Source organism: Pantherophis guttatus, chromosome 2 (assembly GCF_059756535.1).
Source record: "Pantherophis guttatus breed Tessera chromosome 2, ASM5975653v1, whole genome shotgun sequence".
Taxonomy (NCBI): domain Eukaryota; kingdom Metazoa; phylum Chordata; class Lepidosauria; order Squamata; family Colubridae; genus Pantherophis; species Pantherophis guttatus.
The window spans coordinates 69,922,557-69,944,468 of record NC_142064.1 but is presented as its reverse complement, the minus strand read 5'-3'; the positions used below and the strand labels follow the sequence as shown (position 1 = coordinate 69,944,468).

The following is a 21,912-nucleotide window of genomic DNA, read 5'->3' as shown; positions in this document are numbered from 1 at the left end:
TAATTGTGTAACTTACTCTAGCAATGGTATACGTTATAATCTGCTGATGAACTATTTTTGAAGACTGTATCTCAATCACTCTTGCCATATCAGTTTAGGGAAAGCTATTTCACATCTTTGCAGTGAACTTCTTTAAAAGCCATTGTATTTATATATTCCAATATGGTATTGTTTCAAGGGAAATTTATGTGAAATTTTAATATATTTATTTACTATACAGAAATAGTAAAGTGTAGTTGAAGTACGAGATCTTTCTATTTTTGGATTTATTATTTTTGTTGTATATATTGTTCAGAGTTTGATTTTAAGATGGGCATCTATATAGATATTTAAATAAATAAATCAACAGAAAATCAAAATTGGAAAAATATGAATAGAAAAAGGGGAAAAAACAAAGACAAAAATCACAAACTATACATACACACACATACATAAACACACAAATCTTGTAGGTAATGCAGGAGGAGATTTATATTAGTTTGGGATACCAAAAAAATTAGAAGGGGCACCTTTCTTGATTAACAGATTTTATTAAAAAGTATCATTAACTCATAAGTCTTAATGTTTCTAATAAAATCTGTTATTTGAAAAAGATGCTAATAGGTTCCTTATGATATTGAATGTTGCTTTAATGTGAACATATGCTAAATAAAAATACTACTATATCTCTGTTACAGGGATTTTCAAATAATGTTCAGGAGAACCTAATACTAAAAAAAATTGCTGAAAGTAGGCAATTTTCTATCACTAGATCTTTGCCTCTCTTTATTTTAACTAATGAGTTTAAAAAGTTTAAAAACTGCTATTCCATAATAGTAATTTTAAAAAGCTCAATTTTTAAGTACAGCATTAAACTTGACCATATGAATTATTATTAGTTAGTCTTTCCACTATATCTTTTATTCATTTTGCAGGATAATTTTTTATTAAAGATTACATTATACAGATAAAACTAATACAAATTACAAAAGAAACAAAATATAAAAAGTATTTTTTTTTAGAAAAATGAAAAGTGCAAAAAAAGAAAAGAAAAGAAAAAAAAAGAAGAACCCTCCCCATTGGTCCATGGCAAGTACAGTTAATATAACAATTTATGATCAGCTATTAAAATACAACCAACTATCTCATCATCCCATGTCCAGTCCCATTTTCTGTAAACAAGTATTAAAGCCTCATCTTAATTTGCAAAGCCCATTAAGGATGATCAGAAATAGCAATGTAACTATTAACAAACTATATCTGAAATAGTTCATCCTTTTTATATTTGTATCTCATTTTTATTTAAACAGATGCCTCCATCTCATCTCTTTAAATAAACAAAACCTTTAAAATATTGTCATCTAGTTCTAATCAACATAAATCCATTAAACATTACCAGAAATTGCAATCAAGCTATTTTAATCTTGATCAAATTAACCAACTTTATATTCTTTCCCCTGTCTCACAACAGTCTTTAGTCTCCTCAGAAAATGTCCAAGTGTGTGTTTTCTTTTCATACTCTCTTTGTCTCATTTCACAAAAGTGATGACAATTTTAACAAGCCCCTTTGGAAAATCCAGTATAAAGAGGTCATTTGCATTACTTTTCATATTCTCACCGTCTCTTCTCTTAAAATTATTGACAACTTTATCAGGCCCCTTTTGTGAATCCAATATAAAAATGTGATCCATGTAACTCTTCTGGTTTAGTATTTGTAGGTCTTTTTTAATTGTTAAATCATCCATTTTCATTTGTATATCCAACAATTCATGTTTTTGTATACTGCATTCACTATTTAAGTCCATTTCCCTCTTATACACAGTCTTTTTAAAATTCACATTCAAATCAATTTCAGCTTTATTTGGTGGAACTTGTTCGTATTTCCTAATTAAATATATAATAGCAGCTATCTATAAAATTATTTTCTGAGCCCAATTGTTATAGATCTTTCTTAATGGATCCATTGATGCATTTATTTCCATTTGGTGCCCTCTACTGACCAACCTTTAAAGTCATCAGTTTTTTTTCCCCAGTGTAAATGTACAAAGTTTCCCACAGGAAGGATTCTTATAATTTATTTCAAAGTCTTAACCAGGGGTGAAATGCTACCGGTTTGGGCCGGTTCACCCAAACTGGTAGTAAAAAAATGTAAAAAAAAAAAAGTTCCAACGATCAGCTGAGCGACGCGCGATCGTCAGAACTTTTTTAAAAAAACTTTTAAAGCATTTTTTTATTACCTATTCACCCGAACCGGTAGTAAAAAAATGCTTTAAAAAGGTAAAAAAAAGGTTTCAAAGATCACAGCTGTGCCATGCGATCATCGGAACATTTTATTTTACTTTTTAAAGCATTTTTTTACTACCAGTTTGGGTGATTAGATAGTTAAAAAATGCTTTAAAAAAGTAAAAACAAAAAAGTTGCAATGATTGTGCGGCACAGCTGTGATCGTCAGAACCTTTTTTTTTTTTTACTTTTTAAAAGCATTTTATACTACATATTCGCCTGAAACAGTAGTAAAAAATACTTTACATTTTTTTAAAAAAACGTTCCCAAGATCGCGCGCCACAGCTGATTCCTCACCGCTGTTCTACTTACCTTCCCAAGCCTCCTTTTGGTGTGTATTGCACATGTGCACGCAGCGCATGTTTGGTGCGAACTGCGCACACGCAGCATGCATGTGCCGCCAGCAAACTGGTAACAAACCGGTTCAGATTTCACAACTGGTTTTAACCCAAGTCCAATTGGACCCTTAATATGTTTAAAACTTTTTAAAACCAACACTCTAATCACTCTTTTGCTGTATACTAAAATTTTTAAATAAAACTTTAAACTCAAAATTTCTTTCATTTGTGAAAACTCCTCCAGTGAATATGGTAAAACCTGTGCGCTTGAAGTTTCTCAATCTTTAAAAAGTAGCGAAAAAGATAAAATCAAAAGTGAGGTTCAGTCAAAAGGTTCAGTTAAATTCTGTAAAAAAATTCATTGATAACTATGAATTCAGTGGAATCCTGCAACGCTCAGCTGTTTGCAAGCCAACTGCAAAAAGTTATCTATCTACAAAAAATATAAAACTGCCTGGAGTATGAATGGGCAATCTCAAGATCTCTCTCTGGAGAAATTTTGCTGTTCTGGATCCAGCATCCAGCCGCCTTTTTAAGCTATAATGTCTTCTGCTCACTGTTAGACATCAGTTTGCTCTTTCCTTAGCTTTCCATTTTGTTAATAAATAACTGATTCATATACAAGTTTGAGCATATACAGTATGTCACACAAGTAAGTACACCCCTTCACATTTTGTAAATATTTAAGTATATCTTTTCATATGACAACACTGAAGAAATGATGCTTGGCTACAAGAACAGTGTATAACAGTGTAAATGTGCTGTCCCCTCAAAATAACGCAACACACAGCCATTAATGTCTAAACTGCTGGCAACAAAAGTGAGTACACCCCTAAGAGATAATAGTGATAATGTCCAAATGGGGCCCAAAGTGTCAATATTATGTGTGGCCGCCATTATTTTCCAGCATTGCCCTAACCCTCTTGGGCATAGAGTTCATCAGAGCAGGTTGCCACTGGAGTCCTCTTCCACTCCTCCATGACGATGTCACGGAGCTGGTGGATGTTAAGAGACCTTGCACACCTCCACCTTCCGTTTCAGGACGTCCCACAGATGCTCAATAGGTTTAGGTCTGGAGACATGCTTGGCCAGTCCATCACCTTTACCCTCAGCTTCTTTAGCAGGAAGTGGTTGTTTTGGAGGTGTGTTTGGAGTCATTATCATGTTGGAATACTGCCCTGGAGCCCAGTCTCCAAAGGGAGGGATCATGCTCTGCTTTAATATGTCACAGTACATGTTGGCATTCATGGTTCCCTCAATGAACTGTAGCTCCCCAGTACTGGCAGCACTCATTCAGCCCCAGACCATGACATTCCCACCACCATGCTTGACTTAGGCAAGACACATTTGTCTTCGTACTCCTCACTTGGTTGCTGCCACACATGCTTGACATCATCTGAACCAAATAAGTTTACTTTGGTTCCAGGAATCCATGTCCTAAGTCTCCTTGTCTGCAGCAAATTGTTTGCGGGCTTTCTTGTGCATCATCTTTAGAAGAGGCTTCCTTCTGGGATGACAGCCCTGCAGACCAATTTGATGCAGCGTGTGGTGTATGGTCTGAGCACTGACAGGCTGACCCCCCCACCCCGTCAGCTTCTGCAGCAATGCTGGCAGCACTCATATGTCTATTTCCCAAAGCCAACCTCTGGATATGACGCTGTGCACGGGCACTCAACTTCTTCGGTTGATCATGGCGAGGCCTGTTCTGAGTGGAACCTGTCCTGTTAAATCACTGTATGGTCTTGGCCACCGTGCTGCAACTCAGTTTCAGGGTCTTGGCAATCTTCTTATAGCCTAGGCCAGTGATGGCTAACCTTTTCCGGACTGAGTGGCCAAAGCACACACGTGCCCCTGAACCACCAAAATGCAATGTCCCCCACATGCGTGTGCCCCGCCCCGTGCATGCATGTGGGCCCCCCATACATGCGCAGCAGAGATCCGATGACCAGATGGCTGGCAGGCACGCACACATGCGCGGCAGACCTGAACTGGGATGATGACTTGCGTGCCCACCGAGAGGGCCCTGCATGCCACTTGTTCGCCATCACGGGCCTAGGCCATCTTTATGTAGAGCAACAATTTGTTTTTTCAGATCCTCAGTTAATTGCCATGAGGTGCCATGTTGAACTTCCAGTGACCAGTATGAGAGAGTGAGAGTGATAACAAAAAATTTAACATACCTGCTCCCCCTTCACACCTGAGACCTTGAAACACTAACATGTCACATGACACCAGGCAGGGAAAATGGCTACTTGGGCCCCATTTGGACATTATCACTTAGGGGTGTACTCACTTTTGTTGCCAGCAGTTTAGACATGGAACTCGGGGGAAGCAGTTTTCGCTCTCCTGGAGGCTTGAAGAAAGCCTCTGGAGTCTGGGGAAGGCGAAAATGTCCCCCCGCCCCCCGCCATGGTGCAGGTTGCTAAAATTGTTAAATCCCACCCCTCAGGCGCATGTGGGGGCTGTAGGGGGGGTTGTGTGTGGGGGGGCACATTGCATTATGGATGCCAGCATGCGCTCGCTTTTGGCTCACAAAGAGAAAAGGGTTAGCCATCACTGTCCTAGAATACCTCTCTTAATCCAACATTGTCTAATTAAAAGTACAACAACCAAGAATAATTTCTTTCATGTGTGCTGTATCATTACTACCATGCAATTAAAATGTTTACATTTTCCATTAAAGAAAAGCACCAAGCAACAATCCTTTTTGCTCAATCAGTATTTATTGGCATTGTTCCTGAGAGTTGACCACCTGTCTCGATTCTTATTCTTGGTGTCATTTCTGCATAAACCTTCCCAGTTCAGGTAAACTTGAAAGTTTATTTAGCTGCCTTCAGGTGTTCCTGGGAATGTCTGCCCCTAGTTAGAATGATCTTAGATCTTTTGATCCACTATTTGGATCAAATAAATGGACAAATATAACTATTATGGTCACTTTTTACAGTTGCAGTTGTCCTCTGTTGACAACTTTAAAGCCTTAAGAATTTATAACTTTGCCAGAAACAAAAGCTACAACAGTCCTTTTACTTCTCTCATATAATATTTATAGTAAATGTTCTTTTTCCAGCTGCCATGCAGAACTGTGATTGGACATTGTAAGAGTAGCTGGAAATACCTCATTAAAAATGTATAATGGTTCAATATAATATTATCTGGTACATCAAAGGCTTCTACTAGGGTTCTATACTTGTGAAATCCTGGATTCCCATCCTGTTGCTTACTAATTACAATAAGCAGAAGAATCTTCCCCAGAGCCTTTACTAATACCTGAAGCTGTGCCATAATGAAATTGCAAAGCTGCTTTTAATTTTAGGAACTTCTTTGTCCAATTCTAATTTGTCTGTTTTCTGAATTTTTTTCCCTCCAATTTTTATATCATTTAGTTGAACATTGCCTTGAGACTTAACTGTTATATAGAAATAGAACTAAATGCAATAAAATAAATGCCATGAACTCTCAAAATCTAGACCTCCATAGAGATACGATTTGAAACACATCTTGGGTATTCCCTGCTTTTTTGAGTTCAGTTTTATTTAACATAGTCATAAGAAACCACAAATCTAGCAATTGCAGGTAGTCCTCGGATTACAATAGCAATTGGGACCAATTGGGAAATTTCATCACTAAGCAATGACAGCAATTCCAGTAGTCACAGTTGCCATTGCTAAATGACCTTATGGGTGGTTAAATGAGGACCTCATGTGATTGTGACTTCAAAATTCCTGCTGACTGTGGAGACACTGCAACAATTGGAACTCCGAGGACTTGTAAACCTTCCCCCCCTGCCCCCCCACCCCCCATTTAGCACTGTTGTAATGGTTTTGAATGGTTGTGGAACGAATGGTCATAATCTGAGGGCTACTGTACCTGTATCTTTTGCAAGCTTCTGACAAACAAAGTCAATGGGGAAGCCAGATTCACTTAACAGCCATGTTACTAAATTAACAATGGCAGTGATTCACTTAACAACCATGGGAAGAAGCAGTCGTAAAATGGGTTTGAATTCACTTAACAACAGAAATTTTGGGCTCAATTGTGATCGTAAGTGGAGGACTACTTATATAAATCAAAGTTTGGGAGTAGAATGCCTATAAGGAATGAAGCTAGTTATTCCCAGGGCAGAGAGAACGATTGTGTTAACATTGTTCAGGTGCCTCGTAATCTCAAAGCTAGGTTTGCTTAAAATCCATTGACTCAAAAAAAATGGGAAGATAAGACTAGAATTTGAACTCTGGACCTTAAGTCTTTCTATGGACATTGACTTCCATGCCTGCAATGGGCATACCTTCTTATGTATTCAATTCATACAGAAGGTATGGAAAAATGTGGTCTGCAAAAAAAAAAGGAATTGATCTAGCTGAGTCATAGCTGTGAGACTACTGCTAAGTAACTTGTTTCTAAATAAGGGGTTAGTGACTGGAGAACCGAGATTTATAACTATGCCTACCTAAACCCTGATGGGTATCATCTCCTTAGGGGCCTGGCAAGGCCCCCTTTCTAATTCAGGGTTTTTTTCTCCTTTTGATTATACAGGTAGTTCTTGACTTACCAATAGTTCATTTAGTAACTATTTGAAGTTACAGTGGCGCTGAAAAAAGTGACTTATGATTGTTTTTTACACTTACGACTGTTGCAACATCCCTAAGATCATGTGATCAAAATTCAGATGTTCGGCAACTGGCTTATATTTATGATGGCTACAGTTTCCCAGAGTCATGTAATCATTTTTTGCAGAACGTTTGACAACCAAAATCAATGGGGAAGCCAGAGTCACTTAACAACCAGCTTACTAACTTAACAACTGCAGTGATTCACTTAACAACTGTGACAAGAAATGTCGTAAAAGGGTAAAAAACCCCTTAACAAATGTCTCAACAACAGAAATTTTGGGCTCAGTTGTGGTTGTAAGTCGAGGGCTACATGTATATAAAAAAATAGCTGGTTTGTTGCAAAATAAAGGAACAGCTTTTTAACAGCATCTTAAAGGACTAAGGGACATGGTCTAGAATAGGCCCCATAACACTCATTTTGTGAGGGTATCTACCCTCTGACAAGTTGTTCAGCACACAGTTTATTTAAATAAATATTGACTGGTTCTTTAAAATGAGAGAAAAGGAATTTGTAGTTAGATTGAAATGTGGTTGAATTTGCACTATTTGCAAACTATGCACAATAGATTCTCCCATTTTTACAACAAGTACTGTTTTAACAGAGGAGCAAAAGGAAAGATCTTCCTTTCATTCCAGCGAAAACATCTATCCTTCAACCAATTAGTTTATTGCTAGACTTGCTGTCTTTTATAATGTCCATTTATAGTTAGATTTTTTAAAATGTGTATGTAGGTATTCCAGGCATCATGGAAATAATTTATGTTATAAAACAGCTTCCTTTTTATCTATGTCCTTTTTGTTTTGTATGTTTAGGACTACAACCTTAGTCTGCTGGGCTTTAGATGTCATGATATGGGGGTGGTGGAGGGGTGGAGGTGTTGGAATTTTGTTTTGCTTTTGTTTTACTAAATCCAAGAATATTGTCCATAAAATGCAGTTAATGCAGATTATTCTGTAATTTAGTTTTGCTAGTAATTAAATTTACTAGTAATAATGGGACTCTGGCAGTTGTCTAAGATATAGGTCAATTATATAGAACTCTATTCTGATAAAGCTTATCTTTCTAAGAATGCGAATAAGAGGCTGCAGAGGAGGGACCAGATAAAAGCAGGGAGATTTGGTAGTTATTACTTATGAGATTGTTTCGACACTCACTTTCTATTTGGTTAAATATATAGGCCTGTAGTTTCTTAAATTACAGCGATTCCTTCCTGAAAGTTTTTTTTTTTTAAACAGTTCTTCTTGTCTGAGAATGAGATACATTAATAGTTTAGATGAATTGTTATTGGAGAATGGTGAAATTGTCATGGGTTATGAATAATCTACTACCCTGAACATGAAAGATATTATTTATTTTGAGTCAAGAGAAGGATTAATTTAGACAATAAATTCAAGGAGTGGAGAATTTAAGCAGCCTTGTAGATTATTTTATACTTATCTGAGAATATTAAAAATACATTCCTGTGTATGACTACTCAAAATTATGTTCTACTGAGCTCACTAAGACCTACTCTAAACAAAATTGCAGCCTTAATCACAAAGCTGCCAGTGATGTGTTTTCCAGAAAAAAAATTCTGTCCAGATTAAGCAGATGTTGATGTGTTAATCTACATAGAACAATTTTCAATTTGCTCTCTGTAGCTCACCAAGGAAACATGAAGTTGCCATATATAAATTAGCCTATGCAGATTAGTTCAGTGTGCACATAAAAGGATGATGTGAGGTTATAAAATTGGTGATGTGATGTTAGAATATTTTCTTTGGAAAAATAAAGCAATCCAGTCTACATCTTTGAAAAACATTTACTGTAAGTAAATATTGGTTAATTATAAGCAGTGATTGGCTGGATTGAAGATCTGGCTCATCTAATTCAGCACTCAGTTCTCAAGTGGCCAACCAACTACTCAAGGTAGCCCAGGGGTGAAATGCTACCGGTTCGGGCCGGTTTGCCGAACTGGTAGTAGAAAAATGTAAAAAAAAAAAATCCGACAATCAGCTGAGTGATGCGCGATCGTCAGAACTTTTTTTTTTTTTTTTTACTTTTTAAGCATTTTTTTACTACCTATTCGCCCAAACCGGTAGTAAAAAAATGCTTTAAAAAAGTTTTTTAAAAAAGGTTCCGACGATCCTGTGGTACAGCAATCCCCTCCGCCGACTGTTCTACTTAGCTTCCCAAGCCTCCTTTTGGTGCATATTGCACATGTGCGTGCAGTGCACGTTTGGTATGGACTGGGCATGCGTGTGTGCTTGGCACATAGCGTGCATGCGCTGCCAGCGAACCAGTAGCAAACCGGTTTAGATTTCACCACTGAGGTAGCTTACTACAAAGTTCTCCTCTCATGAGCAAAATTGGGACAGAATCTCCATTGCTAAGTAAGGTGCTATTGTTAAATGAATTGTTCTGATTTTCTGGCCTTTTTTGCCACAATTGTTAAGCAAATCAATAGCAATAGCATTTAGATTTATATGCCACTTCATAGTGCTTCACAGCCCTTTCTAAGTGGTGTACAGAATCAGCATATTGCCTCCAATGATCTGGATCCTCATTTTACCGACCTCGGAAGGATGTAAGGCTGAGTCAATCTTGACACGGTCAGAATCGAACTAGCCTGTGAGTTAGCCTGCAATACTGCATTCTAACCACTTTGCCACCACGGTTCATGCAAATCACTGCTGTTGTTAAATGAATTATGCAGTTGTTAAACAAATCTGACTTCTCCCATTGACTTTGCTTATCGGAAACCAGCTGGGAAGGTTACAAATGGCAATCATATGCCCCCAGGATGTTCAACCACAATAAATACTGCCGAGTGCTTGAATTATGATCACATGGCTGTGGGGATGCTATGACGGTCATAGTAATTTCTCAGTAGATGGGTTCCAGAGGCAGTTGTACTGCCATCAAATCTAATAGCTATTTATCCTCATGACTTTCATTAATTGGTCCATTTTTTTTAAAAGTCAACCAAGCTGGTAGCCAGCACCACATCTGGTTGCTTATTTTATTGCACTATTGACTTGGCTGCAGCTCTTTAGAGGAGTTAGCTTCATTCCTGCCCACATGGAAAGATCAGTGTTAGGAATTCTTTTTCTTTGCACTGCATATACTAGGGTGCATACACTACATTTGGTGGTGAGTTGAAGGTACATTAGTTGTCTCAATACTGTGAACTTGTTTCTTGCTTCCTAGATAAATTTACCTATTTTTGGTGTAGATATTTAATTGAATATGACATAACTTCAAAACGGGTGGGTTCTAAAATTTTTTACTACCAGTTCTGTGGGCGTGGCTTATTTTGTGGGTGTGGCTTGGAGGTCATGTGACTAGGTGGGCGTGGCTTGCTGATCAGAGTCATTTCTGGAAGGTCCTTGCACTTACGACCAGTCCTCACACTTATGACCCAACTCATTTGTTTGCTTTTAACACTGATCAACTGTAGGACGGCCCTTTGAAGCCCTGTGGCAAGAGTTTAAACATTTTTTTTCCCTCTAGTCATCAGCTGGGACTGGGGCAGCAATAGATTGGGGGTGGGACCTAATAAAAGGTAAAATAACGTGGGTGGGTGGGTGGGGAGGGCGGGGGGGAACCGGTTCAGTGATGTCATATCGTCACTGCTACCGGCTCGGCCGAACCGGACCGAACCGGGAGGAACCCACCACTGCTTCAAAAGTTCTTTGAGAGAATTTGCAATTGGGTATCTTTTTTATGCAGTTTTACAAGAGGCTCCAAAAATTGATAAGATAGCTCTTAAAATTCAAATGCTCCATGATCAGTAGCATTTGGCATTTGCAAAGTTTGTGGAAAGTACAGCTTCAAATGCTTTACTAGATTATATGTAATTTACAGCACTATATGTGACTTTATAAAAAGAATGACTTATCATCACAATTGCAGTCACCTGATTTCCTTTACTTTCTGCATTATGTACAGAAGATTGCCAAATAGTTGTTTAATGCCACCCTCTAGTGGAAACTAATTTATAGATCTGAGGTGTTTAATACCGAACAGGTTGGCTGCACCTGTGACAATTTAGTTTAAACTGTTCATTGATATCATTCCAAATTCACAATTGGTGGCAATATGATCACTTGTATATGATACAACAGTAGATTAAAGGTTTCATCTATGTCACATATTATCAGTTCTGGTTTAGATACATTTGTACATATGCGCAAGCTATTTAAATTGAGCCACTCAAATCTCATTGGCAAATATGTATAAAAACACATGAGTGAAAAACTCAAAAACTGGAGGCAAAAGGAAAATATGCTTCCCACCATTCTTTAAAATGAAGCTTTGGAAAAAAAGGAATTTCTTAATTCAGAGAAAATAGAAATAAATAGATGGGAAAATAATTAAGAGAGAAGTAATTGAGTGTCAAATAGCCTGCATTTTTTGTAGAAAATTAGAAACAAATAGGAACAGAAGGTAAATGAATTCAAAATATATCATTTCCAATGTTCATTTGGTTATGCTGATATATATCTAAAGAATGTAACACAAATGGCAAATAGGGTAAAATTGTATTGATTATAATGCTGCAAGCAAATGTATAATCTTTATTTCTATAAGGACTAAGACTTCTATTTTTCTTATCTTTCCCAAAGCATTATTATCTGCTTTCCTGCAACACCAAATTTATGTCCCTAAAAAATACATGTCTTTCATAAAAGTAGCAATCACATTTGGGATAGGGACGTGGGATAATTAAAGCTGCTATCCTACTATATTTTAATAATAATGAATATTACACTTAAAAGCTAAATAGAACAGAAATATACAATCTCAATTGAATTTAAATACATGAAAATACAAATTGCCTAGGCAATTTTAATGTTGAAAGAATAGTAGAATACGAAATAGTTATACATAATTAAAAATACGCCAACAAACCAGAGTCTATAAACCCTATTAATAATATATAAATATATAAATAAGTCATATAAAATTAAACAATAATACAACATGAAAACCAGCTGACTTTGGGTTAGTCATTCATTCTCCGCCCAATTCATCTTACAGTGTTATTGTGGGTAAATAAAAGGAAAAAGATATGTTGTATATGTTCCTTGCCTTGAGTTGTTTGTAAAAACAATAAAGACAGGATACAAATAAACATAAAAGCTATAAAGGACTGCTCCTGAGAGAGTCGGTTAATCTTGGAATTTATTTTTGACTAAATATGCATAGGGTTGAGCTTTTATCCCTACCACCATTCTGTTCTTAATTTTTTGTTCAACAAGCCTGTTTACAATGCAATTTAGGTTTATTAGATTCTTAAGACACAGTTGAAAGCATTTTGAGTACAGTCTGCATTCTGTTTTTATATCAGCAGTTTCTAATCCAGGCTCCGAGGTTGGAGGGCTTTGGACAATATAACCATTGCACAAATAAATACTTTTTTGCATTAGGAATTAATGCATGAAATCTTACAGAATAACTCAGCTGTTTTATGCTGCAGTCTGGTTCCAATTTTGACATCAGAAAGGTCTCTACATGGCAAAACAATTCGCTTTGTTGTAGAAGAGAACAGCTATTTGTTTGCCTCTCTGAAAATGTGAGTAAGCCATCCTCATTGTCCTCCATCCTGTCTTAAATGAAAAATGTAGGCTGAGGTGAAGCTTTTGAAAAATTGAGATTTAGTAATAGTATGATGAACATCGTCTCTTGAGCGTGTAACTGTTCTTATGAGTAATGTAATGGTGAAGGCACTTTTTATGTGCAAAATGTGTTGGCAGAAACCGATTTGCAATCTTCTGCACCACTGAAATGAGTCAGTTACTGTAGTTACCTGATCTGATAATGCACCTAGGGAGGGAATGTAGGATGTGATTAGAACCTTAGTCCTGTGATCTTTCCATAGTACTTTGTGAGACATACATGTAGGATGTTTTTTCTCCATATAACCCCTGAAAACGCTGTAAAAAAAGCAGAATTTTTACTAACTCTTTTGAACTTTAAAAGTCGGGGTGATTGAATACCTGATTTATACCTGTCTTTCGTGCAAAATTGGATTGGTTGATTAAGATGCCAAAAGAGGGGGAAAAAACAAAGGATTTGAGTTAAATATCACTGCTCATTGAAAAGATGCATGTTCGGCATTGCAAGAATTGCACATGGGTTAGAGAACAAAATAATGAAAGTATACTGTATCATCAAGAGAATAAAAGAATTGAAATGGAAGTAGGCTGGTCACATAACAAGAAGAACTGACGGCAGGTGGACTAAGGCAGGCAGCCATAGAAGGATCCCACTTCATAAAAAGTGTCCACGAAAGAGACCTAAAGCAAGATGCATTGATGACATATTGTGGACCCAATTGGCAAAAGAAAGTCAGGACCATATAGGTCCATGATGGCAAACCTATGGCACAGATGCCAGAGGGGGCACACACAGCCCTCTCTGTGGGCACCCACGCCATTGCTAGTTGCTCTTCTGGTATCTGGTGTGCACATGCGCACTGGCCAGCTGCTCTTCACGGGCACTGGAGCTCCATAAAACTGCTTGAAAACGGCCAAAAATCAGGCCATTTTCTGGGCTGTTTTCAGGCCATTTTTTGGTCCAAAATAGTCTGAAAATGGTCCCCAAAATGGTCTGAAAACAGCCCGAAAAACGGCCTGAAAACAGCCCCCAAATGGCCAAAAAACAGGCATATGTGCACCAGCCAACTGGCTTTGGGTTTCTGGTGCTCAGGCGTGCACGAAGACCAGCTGGCTGGCGTGCATGCACGTGCTGGAAACCTGAGGACCAGCTGGCACACGCCAGCCAGCTAGTCTTTGGGTTTCCAGCGCTTTGGCGCACACACATGCACACACATGCATGCTTGTTCTGGTTTGGGCACTCGGTGCCGAAAAGGTTCGCCATCACTGATTTAGTTGAAAACGTGTAAGAGGCATTCATCCTGCAGGGGCTAAAATGATGATGATCACTGCTCATTAAAGAAAATTAATTGAAGTACGGTAGGTTGCCCTCACTGATCTTGGGTTTGTGAAGTTGGGGAGAAGCAGTGATCTATTAATCTTTATCTTCTCAGCTTTCATAGCTTTATTTCAGTTTACACAATCTTTGCCATCCAGATGTCATTCCTTTTAGTTGCAATATACCCAACACCTTACAAGGACATCGTATTCGAATTGGTTGCTTAAAAGCTATGCTTGGGGAAGCTAATCAAATTGCAATGAGTTCTATAATCTGCATCCCAATATCCAATATTTGTATCCTGCATGCGTTCCAGATGCAAGACATGTGCCCATATCTCAAAAAAAAATCACATTTCCTACATTGTTTGTTTTTCTTGGCAGAGGAAAAGCAACTCTTAATGTTGATGCTTGCTTAACCTCAGCCTCAAAGGTTATTTAAGGAGAATTTTTGAAACAGGCTGGACTGGACTCTTTTAACATTATAAAATTCAACATTGCTTTTGGAAGTTTGAGTGTACTTGTGTAGGTGTGTTTGGACTTCTGTGTATTACCTTAGGAAAGAATGGCAGAATGGTTGAATAGCTGAATATGTAGGCTGCTATTATAGTAGAATTGCATAGCCATTTTTGAATGATACAAATTGATTAAAAAAGCCTGGGAAGTTCACACTCTGAACAGATTGCATCCTGTCACAGCAAAGACAGGTAAAAACATAATGAATGTGATTACGTGCTATGAAAAATAGAGGATTTTAACAGGGGATTCAAATTAATTACCTTTTCCCTTTCTCTAGTATGCAGAAAGCTTTTAAAATTTAAAATATGAATAAACTAGCATGTACTGGAGGATATTTCGCGATCTTTATGCTTGAAAAATGTTTATGGGGCGGTTCACTGAATCACTAGTAGTTGATCCTATAAAAACACTATTTAATTAGAATTGGGCAGGATGAAGTCTGTGCATAATTCTTCTGAGAAAGATTGTTGAATTAAAGAATGGCACTTCATTAAGATATTGGTTTGAATTTTCTGAAAAAGCAGTTACTTTTTTAACTGTGTAATTGTATAAATAACGTAATAACTAACATATTGTGGTTATCTTTTTGCATTATCTCCAGTGACCTATTAATAACTACTAATAAACAGCTAGTACTTGATTTAATTCATCTCTTAATGTATTTGCATTCTCTGCGCATTATTTCTCTTTTAAATTCTTGGCCCCTGATATAGCTAGAATTTTGGGAGCAAGAATTTAATCTCTCCTTCAGAGGGAGATTTATAAAATCTTGCCCAACCCCCATGCTCATTTTGGTCCTTCCATTAATCTGTTGGCCTTGACAGTATTTTGCAAAGCAAACAGATGTAATTTTTATAACATTAAAGAAGAGATTATGAGTTAGAGATTTAGAAGAGCACAGATGGCCTTCTATGCCTAGAGGGACTCCCAAGGTGAGCTTTTGCCATACTTTATAAGTACTACATTCTGTTCTCTACAAAATGCAGCTTCTGGAGATAGTCACTTATAGTTTAATTAATCCATTCTTTAAGAGCAGTGAAAGCATTCTATTTCATTTATAGCAATTTGATTATATTTAATTTCAAGGAACATTAATCTCTTCTACCTTCTTCCCAGAAAAAAATGCTACTCTAATTTCTATATTTATAGAGCAATTACTGTGCAGCATTAGTTTCATTCACAAATAAAATATTTTTAAGTACAGGCAGTCCTTGCCTTACAACAGTTCATTTAGTGACTGTTCAGAGTTACAACAGCACTGAAAAACAATCACTTATAGCAATAGCACTTAGACTTATATACCGCTTCATAGTCTTTACAGCCCTCTCTAAGTGGTTTACATAGCCAGCATATTGCCCCCAACAATCTGGGTCCTCATTTATGACCATTTTTCACTCTTAGGACCTTTGGCGCGTCTAATTTAGTGACCTTGTTGTTAAGTGAATGTAGCTTCCTTATTGACTTTGCTTGTCAGGTCACAAAAGTTAATCACATGATCCCAAGACATGGCAACCATCATGAATATGAGTCAGTTGCCAAGCATTGGACGTTTGATCACATGACCTCTCCATGGCATCTCCATGGTCATGTGATCAAACATCCAATGCTTGGCAACTGACTCATATTCATGATGGTTGCCATGTCTTGGGATCATGTGATTAACTTTTGTGACCTGACAAGCAAAGTCAATGAAGAAGCTACATTCACTTAACAACCAGGTCACTAACTTAAGAACTGCAGTGATTCACTTAATAATGGTCACAAGAAAAGCTTTTAATCTTTAGTTGGAGTCTTATTTTATAACAGGTTTTCAAAGTCTAAAGGGAAAGAATTTATATGCAATATGTCCATCTAATTTGATTTAACAATAGCTTCTTCAAGGTCTAAGGAGGGATATTCTTTTCCACTATAAGGTATCAAACCATTATTTGGTTTTGTTCAGGTTTATTTTCATCAACCCTCACAATATTCTACCCAAGTCAGTAATGAGAATACAGAATCTATATACAGGTAGTCTTTGACTTATGACCATTTGTTTAGCAACCATTTGAAGTTGCAGTGGCACTGAATAAAGTGATTTACAACTTACAATTAGCCCTTTCACTAATGACTGTCATAATATCTCCATGATCACATCATGATTCGGGCAATTGGCATGTATTTACATTGGTTGTGGTGTCCCTGGGACATGTTTACAACCTTCCCGGCTGGCTTATGAGGAGTTGGCAGAGAAGATCACAAATCACCATTACATGATATGTCTCACTTAACAACTATAGAAAAATGTTGAAAAATTGGGTATAATCCAGTGGTGGGATTCAAATTTTTTTACTACCGGTTCTGTGGGTGTGGTTTGGTGGGTGTGGCACGGCTTGGTGGGCATGGCAAGGGAAGGATACTGTAAAATCTCCATTCCCACCCCACTCCAGGGGAAGGATACTGTAAAATCTCCATTCCCTCCCCACTCCAGGGGAAGGTTACTGCAAAATCCCCATTTCCTCCCGATCAGCTTGGATTCAGGAGGCAGAAAATAGATGGGGGTGGGGCCAGTCAGAGGTGTTATTTACCGGTTGTCTGAACTACTCAAAATTTCTGCTACTGGTTCTCCAGAACTGGTCAGAACCTGCTGAATACCACCTCTGGTACAGTCTCATGATGCCTCACTTTAATGACCACATTACTGAAAGATGAATTTTCTAGTCCCACCTGTGATCATAAGTCGACAACTACCTGTATCAATGTTTTTATTTTATTATATCATTATAATTCTTTGGAGACCATAGCCCTATTTAGACATTTGCTTCAACCTGGATTTAAAAAGACATAGATTTCTAAGGTTTGGTTGCTACCTTTGTAACTTACATTACAAGTTTAAAGTATGAAAGTAGAGAAACATTCATGCTTATTTTCTGCTAACATTCAGAAAGTATATATTTGTTTTACTTGTAGCTATGCTTATTAAATTTGGTTTTAAAAATATTATTTTATTATAACTGTAAAAGTATTTCTTTTGCTTGAAGCACTTTTTCTTGGAAAGAGTCCCTTTTTTCAATTAATGTTGTTTTTTCTCCGTATAAATAGGGTCCAGTCATGGAAGAGCTGATATGGGAACAGTACACAGTGACCTTACAAAAGGTAGCATGTTATTTATTTATAATTTTCTAATAACTTTTTTGCACTGAATATCTCATATCATTTGACAAACAAGATATGTCCCAACTTTAATTGCTTTTCAATTACAAAATATTTTAACCCTGATAAGTATATTGCTTAAAGATTTTTAAACAAAATCCTCATTTATTTTCATCAGTAATTTCCTCTGCAATGCCAGCTATTCATTTTTCTAGAACTACTAAAAATACTCAGAATGTAAAAAATAACAACCTTTTTTTAAAGGTTCCGTTCTCTATAACCCAAGGAAGAAGTAGCACAGTTTAAAATGCCATTAAACCTCTGGGCTTTTCCAGCACTCAGTTTTGATTATCAAGAAGGAAATGTTTTGGAACAAATTACATTCTTTGGAACATTTAGGAGTCCAGTGTTCAGGACTACAATTTTTTGTAAATGCTATTGTTCCCCAAAGTCAACAAAGTTATCTTCCTTTGCTGCAAAGGGACATCAGTCCCATTCATGCAATACAAAAAGAAAAAAGGATAGCATTTATCACGACAGTAATAGTACAAAAAGAGCAGTTTGATGTAGTGTTAAGACACCAGGCTAGAAACCAGGCGATGTGTATTCTAGTCCCATTTGAGGCATGAAACCAGCTGGATGACCTTGGGGCAGTCACTCAGTCTCAGCCCTAGGAAGGAGAACATGGCAAAGCACTTCTGAGTAACTTGCCAAGAAAACTGCAGGAACTATTCCAGGCATTTGCCAAGAATCAAGAGTGACTTGAAGGCACAAATAAAATTAAAAAATGGTGATGAGCAGCCCTTTCCTCTTATAAATTACACTGTGACATAAGCACTTGGCTTTTGTGTATACAGCTGTTGTCTCTTTACTGAGCAGCAATACATGTAAAGGCCTCCAGCATGCAGATAAACCTGTTTGCTCAAACCATATTTTTGTCTTTGATTTCACAGTGGGGCTTGTGAAAGGGAGGGACTGCTCAGAGGTCTCAGAACTGAACTGTGCACAGATTATCCAAGAAATGCTGGACAATTATCCACTCCTTTACTGTGACCTTTACAGAATACTGAAATAATTGTATTTCCACCTATTAGTTTTACTGTCTTAAATGGAAGGTTTCAATCTGATCGTTTCTTAAACAGAATGGTGGAATGGGCTCTTGGTTAACAAAAGGCCCAGGTTTAAATTCCAAAACTTAAATGAAGAGTTTAAAAAATAACTATAGCTAACAAATCAGAATATAGTTTTCTCTAATGGGTACCAGTGTAAGATTATCATATGGAAGGTTAAAAGGAGGGACTTTCTAACACATTTACTTATGCAGAGACTTGGGAAGGCTGAAACAAATAGAGGCTTACAACTTGTATTAATTTTCTGAACTAAAAGTGATTCCTTCCTCTTACTTAAATTCAAATGTAGCATAACACAAATGGCCCACATCCCCTTATTCTTCTTCTAGTCATTCCAGCGCCTTGCTTCCTTTTCCCTTTTTATGTTTGAATTCAAGCTCAGTGTTTTATTATTTACTTATGTATATCCTACCTTTATTATTTTTACAAATAACTCAAGGCAGTGAACTTAACTAATACTCCTCCCTCCTCCTATTTCCATCAACAACAACCATATGAGGTGGGTTGGGCTAAGAGAGAGTGTCTGGCCCAGTCACCCAGCTGGGTTTCATGGCTACGGTGAGACTAGAACTCATGGCCTACTGGCTTCTAGCCTGATGCCTTTAACCATTAGAGCAAACTAGCATCAGCCCCACCGGCTTCTTGTCCTATTATCCTAGGGCAGTGATGACTAAAAATTTTGCCATTGCGTGGGGGGAGCGCAGGGGGGTCACACGTATGCATGCCCACATCCATAATTTTATGCGTCCCGCCCCCCTCCCTGTGCTCTCCCCACATTTGGCACACAATGGCCCGGTGCGCCCGGTAGGCCCGTTTTTCGCTCTCCTCAGGCTCCAGAGCCGTTCTAGGAGCCTGGCAAGGGCAAAACGGCCTTCCCCATCCCCCCAGAGGCCCTCCGGAGCCAGAAAAAGTGTGTTTCCTGACTTCTGGTGGGCCCAGAAGGCCCAAAAATCAGCTGGCCACCACACGCATGCATGCCGGAGCTGAGCTCATGTGCACACCGATATGGCTCCACATGACACCTGTGGCACCCGTGCCATAGGTTCGCCATCACATTCCTAGTGCCTGCCTTCCCCTTTTTGTGCCTTCACTGCCACCAACATTGCCGTTTCACTGCTATCTCCTACCTCAGAACTTCCAGGCCTAGAATATGCCAGTTCCAGTTATATGCTGAGATCCATGGGAATGGTTCAAATGCAATTGAACATTTTTGTTTTGCTCTTGGCATAATCTGGCTGTCCAGTCAGGGAATGTTGTGCATATTTTACTTCACACAATTAAAAAAGCACTGAATTGTATAAACCTTCATTAACAAATGTAACTCTAATGGTATTATTATTTAATAAAAGTTTAGAAGGGTCAGGGTATGCCTATCTGGGTTTTGTAATTAACAGTTTCCATTTTATAGACGTTTTTCAAGCCATCCTGATTCAAATCAGGTATCTTCTTTAACCCACCTTGCTTCTATGATTGCTCACCATTTATATAATAGTTTCAGAATGTTTTGAAAATCTGTAAAGTACCAGCTACGGACACAGAGGCTGAGAAAGAGTGACAGGCCTATATTTATCTTCTGAATTTGTGGCAGATGGCTTCTTAATTTGTAGCTCAGTGATTTAAATGCTACATTACTGCAGCCCGCTTCTGTAGTTCCAAGCCATTCGTAAATCAAGATTGTGTAATGTGCTCTCGAACACACTGTAAGAAACATTTTTCATTTGTCATGCAATTCCCTAGTCTATAGGGAAGTACTTTTTTTTCCAGGACGAGCCTAAAATATGGTGTTAGGTTAATATTATATCAATTTTGACTACTTTACTGTACTGGGATTCCTCAAAGACTGTCTAATAGGGAACAGTATGTAATTGCAAAATTTTAACTAAAAACAGTTTAAAAATACCATATAACTGTCTCCAAACTCCAAAGGGTGTTAAGTTAAGCATATTGTGATGCACTTCCCACAACAGTCTTGGAGGGCCAATATAAAAAAAATCCCATATGAACTAAAACTGTTCCCCTGTGGACAAGGGGCTATTGAAACAACAGCTCGGAAAATTCGACGTTCCGGGTTGCTGTTTGTCGCTGCCAGACGTTCCTTTGGGATCGTCAGCTTCCATCGCCTGTTAGAGCCGCCTTCACAACGGAATGGCGGCTCGAAAAAACTCCGTTTCCATGAGGAAACGGAGATAGAGCCGGCAGGGGTGGGTAGAACTCTCTGCGGAGTCCCAAAGGTTTTTCCTTTACTTTTGGGACGGAGCGGATGAGATGCCCCGTATCCCCAGCCGCCGCTCCGGGCTTTGGGAGACCTCTGCTGATGCAGAGCCAGGCGTCAAAAGCAAGCCTGCAAATTTAACAGACTACTCAAAGAAAATGTGAGTTGGACCTGTAATACTGAACCGCAAGTATTTTACTGATTTTTTAAAAAAAATTACTTAAGAGAGAGGAGGAAAAGAAAGAGGGGGAAAAAAAGCCTTTTAAAATGGCGTCGGCTGGAGGAGAGGCTGAAAGGGAAAGTCCTTCCGTTTTCTATTACTACAATGTAGCGGAATAAATACCACTGGCTACATTTGTAGACAAAACTTCGCTCCTGTGTCTTTTTCTCTTTTTTTTCCCTTGGAGACCTGATATTGTTGTTGATTGGAAAGAAGTCCTTTTTTTTTTCTTTCTTGCTTTTTTTTTAACAAAGCCTGCCTGGGCGGAAACATGGCACTGAGACTCATAAAGTCAGATAAACAAGAAGGGGGGGGGATCCCCCCACCAACAACTTAAAGGAACAAGTCTTAATTCTTCAGTCTCAGAAACCTGATTTTAATATAATAGAATTTTTTATAGAGGAGATTGAAAGAAGGGAGGAGATTGTGAATCAGCAATTTGAAAAATTTAAGCAGGAAATTAAAGAATTGGTGAAATCTAAGTTTGATTTTTTGGAGAAAAAATTCTCAAAAGTGGTTAATGGTTTTACAGGATTTATGATACAGTTGGACACAAATACTAATGTACTAG

General features: G+C 37.9%; 1 protein-coding gene across 3 annotated transcripts in view; it reads left to right on the top strand.

The window, feature by feature from the left end:
- Positions 1–21,912, top strand: part of TJP2 (tight junction protein 2) — an 89,643-nt gene that overhangs the window by 40,796 nt on the left and 26,935 nt on the right. For all 3 annotated transcript variants that reach the window (XM_034410272.3, XM_060690534.2, XM_034410271.3), the window contains one exon: positions 17,729–17,782. In XM_034410272.3, the coding sequence (XP_034266163.2) occupies positions 17,738–17,782 (45 nt within the window). In that variant the 5' untranslated portion in view covers positions 17,729–17,737. The remainder of the gene's footprint in view (positions 1–17,728; positions 17,783–21,912) is intronic.